The 18,828-nt window shown below is 38.7% G+C and overlaps 1 protein-coding gene across 1 annotated transcript; it reads left to right on the top strand.

Moving 5' to 3' along the window:
• Window positions 1–898: 898 nt before the first annotated feature.
• Window positions 899–18,599, top strand: RpS15 (ribosomal protein S15). The gene is made up of 4 exons (XM_083141338.1): window positions 899–1,018; window positions 13,354–13,439; window positions 14,583–14,817; window positions 18,447–18,599. The coding sequence occupies exons 1-4, from the start codon at window positions 1,010–1,012 to the stop codon at window positions 18,558–18,560; spliced, it is 444 nt and encodes a 147-aa protein (XP_082997464.1). The 5' UTR covers window positions 899–1,009; the 3' UTR covers window positions 18,561–18,599.
• The last annotated feature ends 229 nt before the right edge of the window (window positions 18,600–18,828 follow it).

Genomic DNA, 18,828 nt, shown 5'->3' with positions numbered 1-18,828 from the left:
GAAAGTCTTAACGAAACGAACGCATTCAACGAAAATAACTGGGCTCGTGAATCTGGTGAAACCAGTTATTTTGCTAGGCGAAAGCGCAGGCGCAGCGTTTTGTTTAGAGAAAGTTTCCGCATGGCGTCAGCGGAATGAACGTCCTTATGGCAAAAATAATCTCTATTATGGCCACTGTTACTCATTTTAATCACATTCTAAGAACGGTCAAGGCATACTTATCTTGTGCATGTTGCTTCATATCGCTATCTGTTAAAATTATAATACATTTTCCGAACTAGTGCAGTTTGAATCCATCAGCACGCGCTTTGTCTGCAAGGAGCAGACGATTTTCACGGAACAAACCAGCATCCTGGCCCGTGCGTTTGGTGAATCTTGTTCTTGCACGAAACGCACGGAATGCGACTTTTGGGACAACATAATGAAACTCACGAAACGCACGGAAGCACTTATGGAACGGCCAGTTACCATAACGCGTTAAACTCGTGCGACTTTCGGAACGGGCCCATTGTATGGCGATAGTGATCGCACTGCCGTCTATGTTGTCATTCGTCTTGGCAGTTGGCAGTGTCTTGGGTCGTTTTCCACACTACTGTTCAAGATGCTGTAGCTACTACCTTGTCATGCGTGTCGTAAAATGTCTCGATGTTTGTTTTATTACATTCAAAGTTGAAAATTGCTTATGAATAACTGGAAGAATAAAACGGGGTCCCTGCGAGGCTCTCGCCAATAATCCGCCCTTATATGTCCTTGTCAAAAAATACCACATTTCTTTTGCGTTTCATAGCAACTGTGCACATTATTACCAACATAAATATGAAATGAAGATCTTAGCTCAGGAGGATCGCCCCATCTGCCCCTCCCTTTCATTTGTCGGAATTTTTTCCAGTCGAATCGAGATAGTCTAATCTCGATGAAATACAATCGAATATGAATCGATGATCGAAACAAATTGCAATCGCAACATCTTTCGAGTTTGGAAGTTTCGTTGAAAAAGTGTGTGGCAAATATGGCAGAGGTAGGATTTATACAACTATTACAATCCAAAAATAGACGAAACATCCGTCTGTAAAGTACATACAGAATAAAATAATGAAGTAGCTAATATCTTGGCCGATGAGGCTGCGCTTTTAAAATAGGTTTTAACATTGATAAGTGTATTGGTGGTAACGTGGATTCATATGAAGTTTGTATATAGTGTAAAAGCCTATAGAAATTTTCCATGTAGTTGAATGATTACAAGAATTTCACACGTGAAATCTATGTATTACAGGTTCGATATTACAGAAATGTAGCCCACTTACAATTATGGAAGGGGTGTTAATTTTTGAAACTTCGTAATTCATAAAAGTTTCATCTGCATCCTAAATGTACAAGTTATTTTTTCGTTCAATCCCATCATGAACTGACAATTATTTACGTCTTCGCAATTAACAAAACATTACTCTTTTCTCTTCCCAGCAATTCAGATTTAATTGAAAGTAACCTACCATTGGGTTGCTTGTCACTATTTCAATAGAAACTAGGTACTACTACCGTTTAGTCAAAACTCCTATAACTCATAAATTTCGTCCTTTTTAAGATTGCTACTTACTAGTCCTGCATTGCGGAACATTCTATAAGGTGTGATTATGAATTTCTCACGAAAATAATTTCAATTTTTCATATTACGAGTAATTATTATTGTTAGTTTTCTTCGATTGTGTGAGACAATATGGCGCGAGCGTTCTGGATCGTCGTGCTTGTGTTTTGTCAAGTGATGCAGTGTTCCCAACCTTCTAAACCAAAAATTGTCTACTTCCGTGTTATTAATTTTCTATTTTTCCTGGGAAGCCCCACAAATCATTCACGGATAGCCTAACGAACCATTCACAGTAAGGTTAGGCAAGCATAGCTAAAAGTTGGGGTCACGGCATCTTGAAAAAAACACGGGTTGGTTGGAAACAGTGACAGGGGGTTACGTCATCAAGCGCACGAAACATCTGGTTCGTACATGAAAGCAACGGCAATTGCGATATTTTTATACAGAAAAACATGAATTATCGCTAAAAAAACATGAAACTATGACAGAAAATACATTTGGGTACTTCAACAATGCTACAGAAACTGATTTGCGTAAGACTTTCGGCATGAGTTTACAATACCGGACCACTCTCCACTTTCTATAAAATTTTGCCTACTTACTAATTTCGGTGTATCTGTAGTTCATATTTGGCGGTCACTTGTTAAAATTGTACATTTACGTGTAGAACTTTTAAAATAACCTTGCGATTTACCATGGTGATTGTCCATAAACAGCAATTCGGAACAATCTTTCTTTCGCAATTCGTTAATGGTCTTCCTTTACGCACAATAATCTTGCTACCTTTAATATTGACGTCAGACGAGGAATGCGTACGAGGTTAGGTTAGGTTCCATTAGTATAAATACAAAGAAAAATTAATATTTTGGCTAAGAGAACTATACCTTGTCTTGCCTAACATGAAAAAGCTCTCCCGTGACGTCAGAATACTGTGTTGCTAAAGTGTTGTGCGATAAGTAACACCCATTTGGGGGAAATGGCGTGTTTCGTGGGGCTACTGTTCTAATGGTAGGGTTACGTTACATTAAGAAAACATAGTTTATTTCATTTTTTTCTTGATTTCCATACTCGACCGCCAATTATTACATGGGTAAGAGTCTAGTTTACATCCTTTTCATAAGGAATATGTGTCATATATATCGTTGGAAAGGTTATTGTATAAAGAATTCAACAAATAAATCCCAAGGCGAGGAAAAAGTTCCTGGAGGAGAAAATCGAGAAAAACTGATGTTGTCCGGATATGCGTGATTGAACGTACTGAGGACATTTTTCGATGATGAAGCACATATTTAGGGGTGAAATGAGTGCCAATAGAACCTAACCTAACAGGTAGTGATGGGTTCAAGCCCTTCATTTGTGTGAGTCGACTCATGAGCGCTCGCTCACTGAGAAGAGTCGTTCAAAAGAGTTGTCAAGCTTCTTTTTCTCGAAACACATGCCTGAAGGGGGGTAGGAGGTGTTGAAGCAGATGATTGTATTTAAATAAACGAACACAACGGAATGTATCAGCCTCTGTCCTTCAAGATTAATAAATTGTACTGCATTTTTGTGTATATGTGTGTGCGTGTAATCGACTAGATGGCCAAGATTCTGAAGTAATCGACATTTGATCTTGCCACAGAAGTTCCCGGGTTCTAGTCCTGGTCTGGGCAAGGATCTTCTTTACGAGTGTCCCTTCATCTATATCATCACGCATCATCCCCATCGTCGCGATTACTTAAAATTTGAAGAAAAGCGGCATAAAATAAGTAAAATACAAGTACGAGTCTGTGTGTTTGTGGATATATATATATGTGTAAACAGTAAACACACACACAAACAAAATTTATTGCACATACTTGTTTTCATTGCTCTGCCTCATGGGTGAGATTTTCTAAATTTGTATCTTGTTTCAGTTTGCATTTCATGCTGCGGATAATGCAAATTATGCAGTACGAAAGCATGCACAGAAATGCTATATAATTATATCAACCTTTTATTAGTAATAACGTGCATTTACATATTCTTCCTTTTTTGCATTCGATCACTGGTTTTAATATCGCAAGAAATGTGAGAAAGCGAGTCAACAAAATGCACTCCAGATCTGCGCTGCGACACATGCTTGCATTTCCAAGAGCATCGCTCGTTCACGACTCTTTAAACAGCACGAAGAGTCACAGCACAGTCCCACGACTCTTTCCCCATCATTCGTTCACGACTCTCCTGGCAGCTCGAAGAGTCATGAAGCACCTTAACAACTCGCTTGCCTTAGCAACTCTTCTCCTCACTCATCAAGGCGCGGTGGCGGCAGTCTCGCCACCAGACTGGATCCACAATTTAAAGTGGGATCCACCCACTAACTCTCCGCGGATGGCTAACACCTGTGTTTTAAGAAATTTATATCGCTCTTGAACATTGTCCATGTCCATCCCAGATAGCTGTTTGTTGTTCTACAGTCATTCGATATACGTTTCTGCCAATATCATAATGTATGATCGAATTTCTATAAAGCGGGCCTAATTATACGTAGGTATTTTTTTTTAATGTTGCTTTCTACTAGTAAAACACCTTAACACGTAGGCTCACCGCAGATGGCCAACAGCTGTTTATGTCACTCGTGAACATGACCCATGTCCATCTTACGTAGTTGTTCCTAATTCTGCAGTCATTCAATAAAAGCTTTTTGCAGTATCATGTACAATCAAATTTATGATTAAACTAATATATTTATTCTTTAATGCTGTTTTCATTAGTAAAAATATTGGTACTAGTTTACTATCCTTCGGACACATTTATTTATTTTGACAGAAGGAACTACTTACCGTAATAAGTTCCTGTAGCATTGTCGAACATCGGGAAGGTGTTGTGTGTGATTTGGGAATGTTTCAGAGCTGAAATTCATGTTGTTCGTTGAAAATTAATTCTCTGACGGAGATAACGTTTGGCACGTACATCTTCCGACACCATCACGTTCGTACACCTTCGTACAACATTACCTTCATACACCGTCGTGACTATCATGACGGGTCGTGATTGTGTTTTGTTGGCATGCAGTGTTTCGAACTGTCTTCGTTTGCGACGAGCGTTAGAACGGTGAAACGGGAGGTAGAAGAATGACGTGTGCTGGATGTGTGATTAAGTTTGTACCGGGTGTACCAATTTGTTTGAAATTTGGGATACTTACTAATTTGGGCCTCATAATCACGAATCTGCACTTAAAATTTGGCGCTCACGTATAAATTTGGCGCTTATTTGGGGGCAGGTGAATCCGGCCAATTTCTAACATGCCCTTAACAGGGAGTCTATAGATATAGGCGGGGAGCCGGAGCGGAGGCGGGGCCGTGATAGCGGTTGGGGGCGGTAGGTCAATTACCCCAGGGGCGGAGCCCGGAACCGGCGGGAAATTCGGAAATCGAGGATGTGGAAATAAGAACTTAATTGAGATTATTTTGCTATTTGCACGTGTGAGCGCCAAATTTTAACTGCTGGCGCTTATTTTGGGGGCAGGTGAATCCGGCCAATTTCTAACATGCCCTTAACAGGGACTCTATAGATATAGGCGGGGAGCCGGAGCGGAGGCGGGGCCGTGATAGCGGTTGGGGGCGGTAGGTCAATTACCCCAGGGGCGGAGCCCGGAACCGGCGGGAAATTCGGAAATCGAGGATGTGGAAATAAGAACTTAATTGAGATTATTTTGCTATTTGCACGTGTGAGCGCCAAATTTTAACTGCTGGCGCTTATTTTGGGGGCAGGTGAATCCGGCCAATTTCTAACATGCCCTTAACAGGGACTCTATAGATATAGGCGGGGCCGCGATAGCTGTTGGGGGTGGTAGGTCAATTACCCCAGGGGCGGAGCCCGGAACCGGCGGGATATTCGGAAATCGAGGATGTGGAAATAAGAACTTAATTGAGATTATTTTGCTATTTCCACGTGTGAGCACCAAATTTTAACTGCAGATACGTGATTACGGGGCCAAAATTGGTGAGTATACCTACCGAATTTCAAACAAAATGAAGAAATTCTCGATATTGTAAAATCGCTCCTTAAAATTTGTTGTCGGGCATTTCTTGGGTTCCGAAGGTTGAAACACTGCATAACAATTGAAAATCGAGAATAGAGAAGGCCGATGCGTCGTCCCGACGCGTCATTATTTATGACGGTATCTGCGCCATATTGTGTGTGAGGCAAGCGGAAAGGTAGGAGAAAGAAGTACTCGTAATGTGAAAAATTGCTATTAGTTTGATCAAAGCAACGTCAATAAACGTTCAGGAATGTTCCGCGAGGCAGATATGTAAGTACGAATGTAAAAAATTTGACAAAAGACAAGCACGACGCGTGATTATGTAGGAAGGTGTACTCGGCATATTGTGTCTGAGGCAAGAAGTAGTGGTAATGTGAAAAATTGGAATTAATTTCATGAAAACAACGTTAATACACCTTCAGGAATGTTCCGCGAAGCACATACGTAAGTAAGAATGTCAAAAATTGACGAAACGAAAAAAATAGGGGTGTCCGAAGGATAGTAAATTTTTACAGTTTACTTTATGCTCAGATAGTCTAATCGGGATTGAAGCTACATTTTAAACTGGGGTCTAAATCACTGGGCAAGGTGCCTCCACCGAGGATCGAATCCGAGACAGGAAGCGATTTCCTTACCAGGATTTAACTAGGAATGAAAGGATGGCTGAATAACATAAATAAAACAAACTCCATGGTGCATGTTCTTTGTTTCTTGGTTTCTATATTGGCCAGCTTGAAATAATCTTGGAGTGACAGATAAGTGGTGTCGCCCTCCTCAAAGTAAGCCTATTGACACCGAAAGTTCCGGATTCCAACCCCAGCCCAGAGATGGGTGGTAATCTGTATTTAACCTGGTAATCTGTATTTAACCTCTTGTCAATTACTCTAATCACTAGAGCCCGGAAGTTCAGGCATTTATTTTCGTTAAAATAGGCAGGCAAAAAGGCATTTATAATGTGGAAAATAGGCACTAAAATGAAAAAAAAAGGCAAAATAAACCGAAAAAAGGCACATTTGGAAGTAGTTTACTTTTATCTATAATTTCTGGCAAAATGTTGAAATCTACATTGGGAAGAGCATTTCAATTTTCACCAAATTCACGCACGTAACCATGTAACTTACCACTTAATGGCACACTAAATTTCGGCATGATGACAACTACACGATCCTTTCCCTCCAAAGTGCAGAACTAAACTAAAGATAGAGAACTTGATTTTGGAATCCATGCAAAGGCCCTTAGGCATTAGTGCTGTTTCTTGTCAATAACCTCCTGACACGGATGCTGGACGTGATACCGTAATTGTGCAGATGTTCTGCAACAGGTTTTCAGCAGTCAATCATGCACAAGCAAATGTTAACCGAAAGTCAATATCCTAAATCAGCATGAAATACTTTTTTCTAGCACTTTTCTCCTTCAGTAATGTTGAAACATGCGTGAGTTCAATATTACTTAAATAAGGCGAAATGTATTCACATAATAAACGGAAGAAAAATAAATGCCAACAACATTGTTTGGGAGAAAAATCATTTATATACACACTTTTTTTTAAAAAAAAAAAAATGGTCCAGTTTCATTGAAAAAGGCAAAAAAAGGCATTATAATTAAAAGTAGACAGTGGGGTCCCAAATAGGCAAAATGAAAAGGCTTCTAAAACACTCGAAACAACATAAACGTATATCCGGAAAATTTTTATCAATATATGCAGTAGATAAAAAGAGGCATTTTGCCAAACTTCCGGGCTCTACTAATCACCATCCATCCTCCGTCGTTGCCTTGTAACGATACCTGGTGGATCCCACTTTAAACTGTAGGTTCAGTCCCGATTAGCCTATCTGTACATAAAATTCATTCATCCTCGCTGTCAATACTAAGTAATTAGGTATAGAAGATGCATTAAATACAACAAAGCATGTTAGGCAGTTAAAATATTAAAATTGGATTAATAAATTATAAAATATAATTACTGCATTCTAATTTATAAGAAATTATAGCATTTTAAAAATTGTTTCTTCCTTAATGGGAAAATAACTAGTAGCTTATTTCTTCTGTTCATTCTCACGTTAACAGATTTGTTTTCTTGGATAAATAAAATTGAATGTGTAAATTAAAAGGTTTACACATTGTATCTCGTTTCAGTTTGCATTTCATGCTGCTGATAATGCAAATTATGCAGTAATTTACACGGTACCCCTTGAAGCGGAAGAGCAACTTGTGAATGAGAATTCATATCTTGTTCGCGATTTGATTTCAAGTTAAAAACACCTGTCTGGTCTTGTTCGCTTATCGATTTCTAAAGCATAAATCGGTATCGTTACTCCAATGAGACGAGATTCTCGGACAGTAGATATTACTCAGAGTGTGTCTCATCATCTCACAAACTTTGGAAGGGTTGGCCCTGTTTTCATTGCGATTTTGTAATGTCCTGCTACTTGTGAAACTTGATTCACTTCCCACAATTTCAGTCGCCTCTGTGGAAGAGTGGTTAGAACAGTGCGCTAAGAGGAATCCCGGAATTGAGTGTCACTTCATCAATTTTTTTCTGATTCACCCTAATAGCATAGTGATTAACGCTGTCGTGTATTAAAATGGTTTGCGTGGCAAAATTTGTTATAAGTCCACTTTTATGCTCCAATAGGCTAATCGGGTCTCTCCGATGGTAATCAAGGTGTACTGTGTTCAATAGAAAGTGGAGGTTCGGATCCCACTTTAAACTGTAGGTCCAGTCCCGACTATCCTATTTGCACATAAAGTGGACTTAAACAATAACAACTGAAAACAGGCTAATTGGAATATTGTAATCAAGAGGTCTCTCTCTGCCTAACACCTTCCCAAAATTTTCACAAGACACCCCTAATATTTTTTACTAACATTTAATTTCTTGTAATTTTAGCGCTAATTTTGTCTGGGCATCATAACTGGGTATAGGCTTCCAGGGGCTTGACTTCCGGCGAAGAAACACAATGGTTTGGCCGAACTTGAAATTACAGGACAAATTTGTTGGCTGTTCTTCATTGCCCGTCATGGCCTGGGGTTACGTGCTCTCTCTCTGCAAACAACACTCGCGAGTCGACTCTTTCCTTCGTTCAAAGAGCCGTGGCACACTTTAGCGACTCCTTCCCCTCTCATCGTACACGGCATGTTTCAGCCAGCTTCACTCAACTAGGGGTAGGGAAAAGGAACAGAGAGGACCCCCTCCCTCTCCAGTCCCCTTTTGCTGTCCGCAGAATCGACTTGCTTTCTTTCAAAAATTCCGGCCGCCAGACGAGTATACACTTGCGCATGCGCCTTCCTCGCAAAATTCGTGGAAAGGATAGGGAATAATAGTTGCTTGGCGGGCGGAGGAGCACAGATACGACTCTTTGAACGTGTCGTTCACCGCTCACAAGAGAGAGTCGTTACTTTTGAACGACTCGTTCACGAACAACCCATCACTACTAACAGGCCTAACCTAACCTTGTAGGCATACCTCGTTCCCGTGAATGGTTAGTGACAGAAAGTGTAAAAAGAAAAACTTACTTACCCGAAGAAATGCCGGAGCACCGGCCATCTGCTAGCACGGTTTTGAATGATGCACTGAATTATCACTGGGGATAAACGTATTTTACACTATCTAGAAGTTTTTGCAACACGAGCATGCAGTGTTGTTAACTCCCATCAGTTACCACCAAAATTCAAGGAGGACGTAAACTAGATTCTAGCCATTACATGCAGATTCGTGATTAGGAGTTCACAATTAGTGAGTAGGCAAAATTTCATAGAAATTGGAGAGTGGTCCGGTATTGTAAACTCGTTCCGTACTTTCTTCTGTAAAAATGAAGAAATCCGTTTTGACTAAACTGAAGTGTTCCCGAAACTAGTTTCTCATTGCTTCCATTCCATAAAAATCTATCATTTTGTTGGTGAACAAACACTGTGTTTCATCAGCTAGAAGACATCCATCCTCTATGCAGGGGTAGTGCATGGAACCTCTGATCCATGTTTTTACATGCTGAAGGGTACTGTAAAAAATTAACGGAGTGACTATCTTCACCAGCTGGTGAAGCTAGCTTTTGAGCTATTTTCACCAGGTTTTAAACTGCACAGTCACATAATCTATGACATGAATTGACCTCGGATTTTAGGTTTTTAACCTATTTTGTTTCCTTTACAGGTATGTAAGAAATAATAAGTTATGTCAGCGTTTCGTTAAAAAATGCAAAAACTGCTGAAGTTTTATAGTGCCTAAAAAATTATTTTGCTTGTTAGAACCTATTTTAGTTTTATGCACCTAAATCAAACCTTTTTTTAGGTTTTTATATATTTTTAAAGGTTTTACAGGATTTTTATGTCACACAGAGGCATTTGCTTTGTTTGGTCACGAAAAATTAAATTACAAACTGTTTGAAATGTACTATCTGTTGATTTCTCTTCCTCCAAGTCCCTGTTGAAATTTTAATGATTTTTCAAAGCTCTAAAGAAAATGAAATGCCTGGCACTGTTACATGTACAGTCCAAAGTGCAAACTTCTGATCCACATGGTCTTCCTCACTTTCGCGTCACTTCGGTGCTTTGTGGCATTCACCCCTTGCAAACTAACATTGAAGTTTGCACCACTGACTATGCTTTTGTTGAAAGATTATTTTCAGCATATAAGAGTATCCTCACAGATTGTGGATAACATGTAAAACCATTGTTTGCCTATTTTAGGAACCTGAAAGCACACTTTTTAGAACCTAAAAATCCGAGGTCTAGACATGACCTGGCCTGTTACATGGATACATGCATTCTTTAGTTCTTGACATGTGTGTGCTTATTTTCATGAAGGTAGTAACAAGCAGTGGCGTAGCATTATAGTATGCCCATACGCCCGGCGTCCCCAGATTTAAAATTTCAAAAATGCGTAAATGCTGTAAATATAAAGTAAATCTTGACCAATTTCATATATGTCTGACCTTCGTGGCATTATAATAGCTATTTCTTGCGATCCGCTTGCAACGCTCCAGTAACAACACTCGTTCTAGCATTTTTTTCAATGCCTTTCCTGGTCGGACGCCGAGCAGGTTCGGCGTACAAGGACCCTATATTCCTTGCTGCCTTTCTGGAGGGAAAGCTTGGATCTCTAAAGCACGCACCAAAATGCTCTCTCTTACGCCAGCGTATGGAACAGAGGGCTATGTGATTGGTTCACGTGACCCTTCCTGCCTTCTGAAGCAGACGACAGCGGAAGAATTCCTACCCGGTTCTTCGTGCTCGTGCTATGTGTTCCTACAATACGCAATATTTGACTGATGTAACTTTACCAAACTGAAATATAGCACTTCTTAATGGCCACTGCATTGTATAATTTATCGCACGAACAGCGATGTACATTAAAAACTAAAAGATCAACACAGTTTTTGTCAAATAAGTTGCTGAAGTCCTCGTGGTAGAAGTTCAGCCTGAGGCTGCTCTACCACTTAATAAAAAAAAAATAATAGTTTTGCGGGTTATTATTTTTTCGTTATTATGTAACTGCTTAATATTGTAGCAATGGAAATGTTTAGCATTCATTTGAAAACTCTTAACATCGAATGGTCTCTGGACAAAATTATTTTAAAATGTTTATCAACATTCTCAAGACGTAATAAACAGTGGTCTGAATTACTAATCGGCACTGTTACGTTAGTAGAGTGTACGATAGTTGGATCATCCGCCCACCTCCGTGTCAGAGTGTTTTGCACAGTGCACCAAGACGACAGAGGCCCCTGATTCGAATCCCGGGGTGAACATGGGTGTTCTTTGTGAGTGTCCCTTCATCAATATCATCATCACTGATATTCATATTTGCGATTAACCAAGAGTGGCAGAAAAGCGAAGTAAAATAAACCAAATCAATCATTAGTTGGATCATTCACAACAATGACATCTACTGTTGTCCAGAGGCTTGTGATTCAGGTAGGTTTTATAATGATTTGTGTCATGCCGAAAGGTATAAAACACCAGAGTTCAAAACATTTGTTGCATAGGGAGGCATCTAATTTTCTACCTAAAAACTGCATGGATGATGATGCTGTATTGCAAACCCAGCTGACTTTAGGCAAATAAACAACACCTGTGGCGACTAATTCCATAAGTAAATTATTAACCAAAAAAGGGCCGACCTTTCCTTCGGACTTGGCATTTCCACCCAAAATGCCCATGCTACGCCACTGGTAACAAGTCCTCTTTTTCTGCACATCATGGGGTTGGAAAAATACCGCAAGGTGTTCTGACATGGACTGCTACTGCTAATAGGCTATGTCACTTGATGTAGTATGAACGAATATTACATTAATACTTTCGTTGTTAGGTTAGGCCAGTGGCATAGCGTTATAATATGCCCGACATTCTCTGATTTAAAATTTAAAAAATGTGTAAATGCTGTAAATATAAAGAAAAACTTCACTAATTTCATATATGTTTGACCTTCATGGCATTATAATAGTTATTTTTCGTGATCCACTTGCAATGCTCCACTAACAACACTTGTTCTAGCATTTTTTTCCAATGCCTTTCCTGGCCGGATGCCAGGTAGGTTTAGCGTAAAGGACTCTATATTCCTTGCTGCCTATCTGAAAGCTTGGATCTCTACAGCACACAGGTGCAATGCTCTCTTGAATGCTGACGTACGGAGCAGAGAGCTACGTGATTGGTTCTAGGGTTCATGTGACCCTTCGTGTCTTCCAATGCATACGACAGAAGCAGAATTCCTACTCGTTCCTTTGTGCTGTGTGATGCTACAATACGCAATATTGACTAACGTAACTTTACCAAACTCATATCTACCACTTCTTAATGACCACTGCGTTGTATAATTTATCGCACGAACATCAATGTGCATTAAAAACTAAAAGATCAACCCAGTTTTTTTCAAATAAGTTGGTGAAGTCCTAGTGGTATATGTTCAGCTTGTGGCTACTCTACCACTTAACCTGCAAAACTATTATTTTTTTATTATTATTATTTTCGTTAGTATCTAACTGCTTAATATTGAGTCATATGGAAACAATTAGCATTCATTTGAAAACTCTTAACATCGAATGGTCTCTGGACAAAATTATTTATAATGTTTATCATCATTCTCAAGATGCAATAAACAGTGGTCTGAATTACTAATTGGCACTGTTACGTCAGTAGAGTGTAAGATAGTTGGATCATCCACCCACCTCCGTGTCAGTGTGTTTTGCACAGTGTGCCAAGACGACCGAGGTCTCTGGTTCAAATCCTGGCGTGAGCACGGGTGTTATTTGCGAGTGTCCCTTCATCAATATCATCACTCATATTCATATTTGCGATTAATCAAAAGTGGTAGAAAAGCAAAGTAAAATAAACCAAATCAATCAGTAGTTGGATCATCCACAACAATGATGTCTACTGTTGTTCAGAGGTGCTTGTGATTCAGGTAGATTTTTTAATGACTTGCATCATGCCGAAAGGTATAAAACACCAGAGTTCAAAACATTTGTTGCATAGGGAGGCATCTCATTTTCTAGCTAAAACATGCATGGATGATGTTCTATTGAAAACACAGCTGACTTCAGGCAAATAAACAATACCTATGGTGACTAATTCCATATGTAAATTATTAATCTCTTCGGCATGGTGTCACCAGACCTGCCTCCATTTTTTTCAAGATCTAAGATTTGAGTTCTGCATGAGATAAAGTTTGCATCATACAAGACTAACTTTATTTTGAAGGAGTGTATATTATCTGCTATTTATTAGATTACTAACAGTTGAATATTTGTAAAAAAAACTTTTCTTTTTACAGGTTGAAGAAAGCCAGAAGAAAAAGAGAACTTTCCGAAAGTTCACTTACCGTGGAGTTGATCTTGATCAGCTCCTGGATATGCCTGCGTAAGTTTGGAATTTATTTATTTACTTAGATCTCACCAGGTTTATTATATGCAGGGCCAACTTTGTAAGCTTCTTATTTGTGTGATCTATGAATCTGTAGAAGCAAAATACACAGCAATTGCTTTTGTTGGCATCACAAGGCCCATCCAGAAAGTTAGTTCCAATTAGCCATGAAATAAAACAAAGTCGGTGGTATTGCATTACACAGGGACATTCACAGATTTCTTGTGGCACCTATGATGAGAAATTGTAAGAAAATTCTACCTTTCCACCTGTCACCCTCGGGTATTTGTTTCATATATAACCCCCCACAGATAAAAACAATATCACTTTTTATCTCCATAGTTTCACTAGGAGGCTTACCACCTCTACGTGTTTCTACCCAAAACTAACATTTTCAGGAGGCCAATATAAGGGAGAAATGTAATGTATTAAAGACAGTGTACTTCAGAGAATTCTAATAGGGAAGAGTTGTTTTATTTCTATTATGTGTAATAAATATACACAAAAAAATACGAATTGTTCTGGGAAATTTGGTCAAATTTTGAGAATGGGCCACTGCATGATTATAATGTTGGGATTTGGTTGGTTATACCTAGACCCATCTATTTATATTGAATAAAACAAGATTTCGGTACAAAAACTGGGTGCTTTCGAGATGAGAAGTTTTATATAAAGTGGCATTTCAGTGTTAAAATGGTGAATAACCCTAAATTTGATTTAAAGACTACACTTATTGCACAAAATAAACATTTACCTTCTAATAGCACATTTATGTAGTTATCAGAGTATTAAGTTTATTCCTGTGTAAAGGAGTACATTTTTGCTTCTCAAATATTTACAGCAGAATTAAACAAATTTACATGATTTGCATAGCTCACAGGCTAATTCAGACAGTGACAGACTTCAGAAAGTGCAGTGTCGGTAAATAAACTCTAAATTTTGTGTATGAGTATATTTAGCATTTTGCAGTTCATTTCGTGACAAAAACATGGTAGGAAAATGCACCTCACACCTTTCAAAAACATGAAAATTTAAATTTGCATACCTCTACTTGTGCTTCATTGGAATTATTTCATATTTGTATCTAGTTTTTCTGTACTGAATTTCCAACTAAGTTTGCTTAACTCTTGGTTGTTACAGGGAGCAGCTCATGGAATTGATGCACTCTCGGGCCAGAAGGCGATTCAGCAGGGGGTTGAAGCGAAAACCAATGGCGCTCCTCAAGAAGTTGAGAAAAGCAAAGAAAGAGGCACTTCCAAACGAGAAACCAGAAGTTGTTAAGACTCACTTGCGGAACATGATTATTGTGCCTGAGATGGTTGGGAGCATAGTAGGAGTCTACAATGGGAAGACCTTCAATCAAGTTGAAGTCAAGGTAAGTAATTTTGAGGCATTTGCGAATACACTTGTATTCACTTGCTTTCATATTTTCCTTGTGTCAGTTTTATTTTAAAATGTTAATCTGCTAAGTTTAGAGAGAATTGTTCTACAAAGCAATGCTCTTGAGTTTGAATTGTAGCTAAGGCTTACATGTTTTATTTTTTCCTGTTACACTTTCATCGCAAATTTACCAAGATAGTAAATAATAAAGACCAGTTTTGGAATGTACTTACTACAAAATTCTGGGTAAAGTCCTTTTGTGCAACGGCAAGATGGCAATTCTAAATAATAAAGACTACAACAAACATTAGCTAATGGAAAATTCTCCCTACTGAAAAATAATCCATTAAATAAAAAGAAAACAAAAAAAAATGGTTAGACAGCACATGGATTTGGAGTAAAGAGCAAAATGAACACCTAACTATACCACCTATACCTTCAGATTCCATTCGTATATGGCCAACCAAAATTGCATAAACCTGAAATACCGCTACGACCAATAATAGCAGCATATAAACACCCTAGATATGCCATCACAAGAAAGCTGAATTCCTGTAAGTACGAGGGTCACTATTTATATTTTGAGCCTTGGCAACACCGATTGAAGTTAGGCGCGATTTGACGTTTGCACGGAATCGTCTGGTATTATTGACCATAACGTACTTCAAATGTTTTGTCAATAGCTTCATTTGTGTTGTTTATGTTGCCTTGGAGATTGCGCGACAACAATAAAATGGAATTAACTCGTGAACATTTTCGTGCGATGATTTTTTACGATTTTCGACGTAGATTATCAAGACAAGAGTGCATTGATCAACTTACTTCCACATCTGGCGATGAAGCCCCATCCTTTGACACTGTGAAACGCTGGTATAACGAATTTAATCGTGGCCGCCATTCGCTCACCGACGAGATTCGCGAAGGTCGTCCAAAATCAGTTGTTGTTCAAGAAAACATTGATGCTGTGCAAAACCTAATACTGCAAGATCGTCATGTGACATACTGTGAGATTGAGGCAACCATAGGCATTAGTTCCACCAGCATATATAAAATATTACGTGGTCATTTAGCTGTGAGAAAGGTATGTTCTCGTTGGATCCCACACAATTTGACAAAAATTCAAAAAGACGCTCGCGTCAATTGGTGCAAACAAATGTTCAATAAATACAATCGTGGTGCTTCAAAAGACGTATATAAGATTGTAACAGGTAACGAATCATGGATATATGCATATGAGCCGGAACGTAAACAGCAGTCGACTGTATGGGTTGTTTAAAGATGAACCCAATCCAACAAAAGTTGTTCGCGCTCGAAGCACATCGAAACAAATGGTCGCCTGTTTTTTCGGGAAAACTGGTCATGTGGCAACTGTGCCTTTAGAGGAACGTAGAACGGTCAAATATGGAAAACAAACAAACTCCGTCGGATCATTCTTCATCAAGACTGCCAGCTGTCACACATCTCGTCTAACAACCGACTTCATGAACAGCCAAAAAATCGAATTGATGGGTCATCCGCCGTACAGTCCTGATTTGCCACCCAATGACTTCTTCTTGTTCCCGAATGTCAAGAATAAATTGCGTGGACAACGATTTTCGTCGGCGGAAGATGCCGTTGATCCGTTCAAAAACCATATTATAGAGGTGTCTCAAGAAGATTGGAAAAACTGCTTTGACAAATGGTTCGAACGAATGCAAAAGTGTATTGACCATAAAGGAGAATACTTCGAAAAACAATAAAGCAGTTTTCAATGCCAAATTCCTGTTTTTTCATTGTTAGGCTCAAAATATAAATAGTAACCCTCGTACATGCCAAAACTGGTCTTTATTTCTTAGTGAAATGATCGCATAAAGTATTTACACACAGTAGTTTTATTTTCCTTCAAGATCTGACTCTTTCCAAGAAACTGGGAATTGAACTCTAAATTTTCATTTGTAAGGCTGAAATTACAAAGGAACAAACATAATAAACTTTCACAATTCTAACTACATGCATAAAGTAAAAGTTGCATTCCTGCATATATGAGAAAACAAAGGAAATATTTCCTTCATCGAAACTCGTGCTTTGGTTCATTACAATTTAAGTAAAGTGTGTCACAATAAGAATGCCAGATTTTAAATGCACCATTGTCTTGTTGTTGGGTTGGGGCACTTGGCAGCCACGAGACGATTGCTTTGCTGCACTACAAATTTCCAGGCCAAGACCTTTTGTGCAACGGCAACCAGAACTGGCCAGCAATGTGACCTGACACCTTTGGGAGTATGAGAAATCGCAGGTATATGAAACCAATCACCGAACCATACCAGAACTCGGGGAGAAAATTCGATGTGTCATCGGCGAAATCGAGGAGCAAGTTTGTGTAAGAGCCATCAGTAATTTCATCGATAGTGACTACATGCAGAGCATATATGACAGATATCATTTTTTTTCATACTTAACTGGCAACATGTACCCTTTGTAATGATGTAAAAATATGTAATTTCATGAAAAAAGAAAATCACATTAAATCCGGCATTCTTGTCAGTACATCCTTCAAGGAAAAAGGGTCCTGTAGCCATTTTTAAATTCACGTATTCATTTTGATGGAAATAAAAACAGTTGTGTGTGATCACCAGTTCATCTACTTTTTCGGTCATAATGCTAAAAACTATCAGATGACCATATTTTGACTATTGTAAGTTATAAGCGTTTCTATATTCACTATAACATACATTAGAGGTTCATTCTGCAACTCATAATATTAAGAATTCCCAAAAGCACCTTTATTTTTTTGATTTTTAATAAACCCTGACAACTAGTCAGTAGTTAACATAGTTTCAGTATAGTCCATACCAGCTAACTGTAGAGCAGGGCCATGTATATTGGCAGAGGAGGAAGAGGAAAATCGAGTGGTGAAAGCACAGCATTGCCAACCGTACGGTCCTGACAATACATGCACGGACATACGGTCCAGACCTTATTCCGTACGCTAAATGCACGGCTTGTGAAAATTTGCTCTTGCAGTTTTATCTCTAATATTTCCCTAAAAAATTCTTAAACAAATCATACGGACCTGTAGACGAAAATACAGTCAGTTTGCCATGTGCGTTTGTTTGGTATTATCCTTTTCAAAAGTTTGCAACGCTGGAGGAAATTGGGAAAGCTTTCGTCGCCGATTACACAATCCCGTTTCTCTCACTGTTCATTGGTGGAGCCGTCTTGTGTCACTACTTGCACAGAGACTTGTTCTCGTTCGCCTGGTCTACAGTTAGCTGGTATGGACTGTAGTTGACATGTGTTATTCAAATACTGTTCCATTTAGAGACAGTACAAAAAGATTTTCCCCACACAATACTCCCACTGCATTTACCATAACTATACCATGGTGAAAGTGCTCACCTGTGATAATGTTGCATGTTTTCCAACACGAGGAATAATGATAATCTGCCTTGTGTAATGTATATACTGTCATTTTGTTTTTATTACCTTTTAGTGCAAACTGTTTTGTGATTTCACTTTCTTTAGGCCATTGTTTCTCGGATTTGAACTTATAGCAGGTTTGTTAGCTTCAAATTGGTTAGAAGACCTGAAATTTAATGAAGCTTCCATTATTTTTCCATCATGGGATATTTTGTTTCTTTACAGCCTGAAATGATTGGACATTACTTGGGGGAGTTCAGTATAACGTACAAACCCGTAAAACATGGACGGCCTGGTATTGGTGCCACACACAGTTCAAGGTTCATTCCACTGAAGTAAACTGTATGATATGATATAAATAAATAAATATTGTGAACATGTGTGTATTTTTTATCTAAATACAAGGGCTGATCAAGAAATAAACTTATGTATTTATTATATTACTCCTCACTGTTGTAGTTACATTGTTTGGAGGGATGTAAGGAGTGACCTTTCCACACAGTACACCCCTCATCTTCTGCAATTAACAAAAAATGGCAGAAACGCGAAGTAAAAGAAATAGATTTTAAAAAATTCAACATTGTTTGGATGCCACGTCACATTGGTC

The sequence above is a fragment of the Lepisma saccharinum genome, chromosome 19, assembly GCF_977018435.1.
Source record: "Lepisma saccharinum chromosome 19, izLepSacc3.1, whole genome shotgun sequence".
Taxonomy (NCBI): domain Eukaryota; kingdom Metazoa; phylum Arthropoda; class Insecta; order Zygentoma; family Lepismatidae; genus Lepisma; species Lepisma saccharinum.
This window is presented reverse-complemented; position numbering and strand designations above follow the sequence as displayed.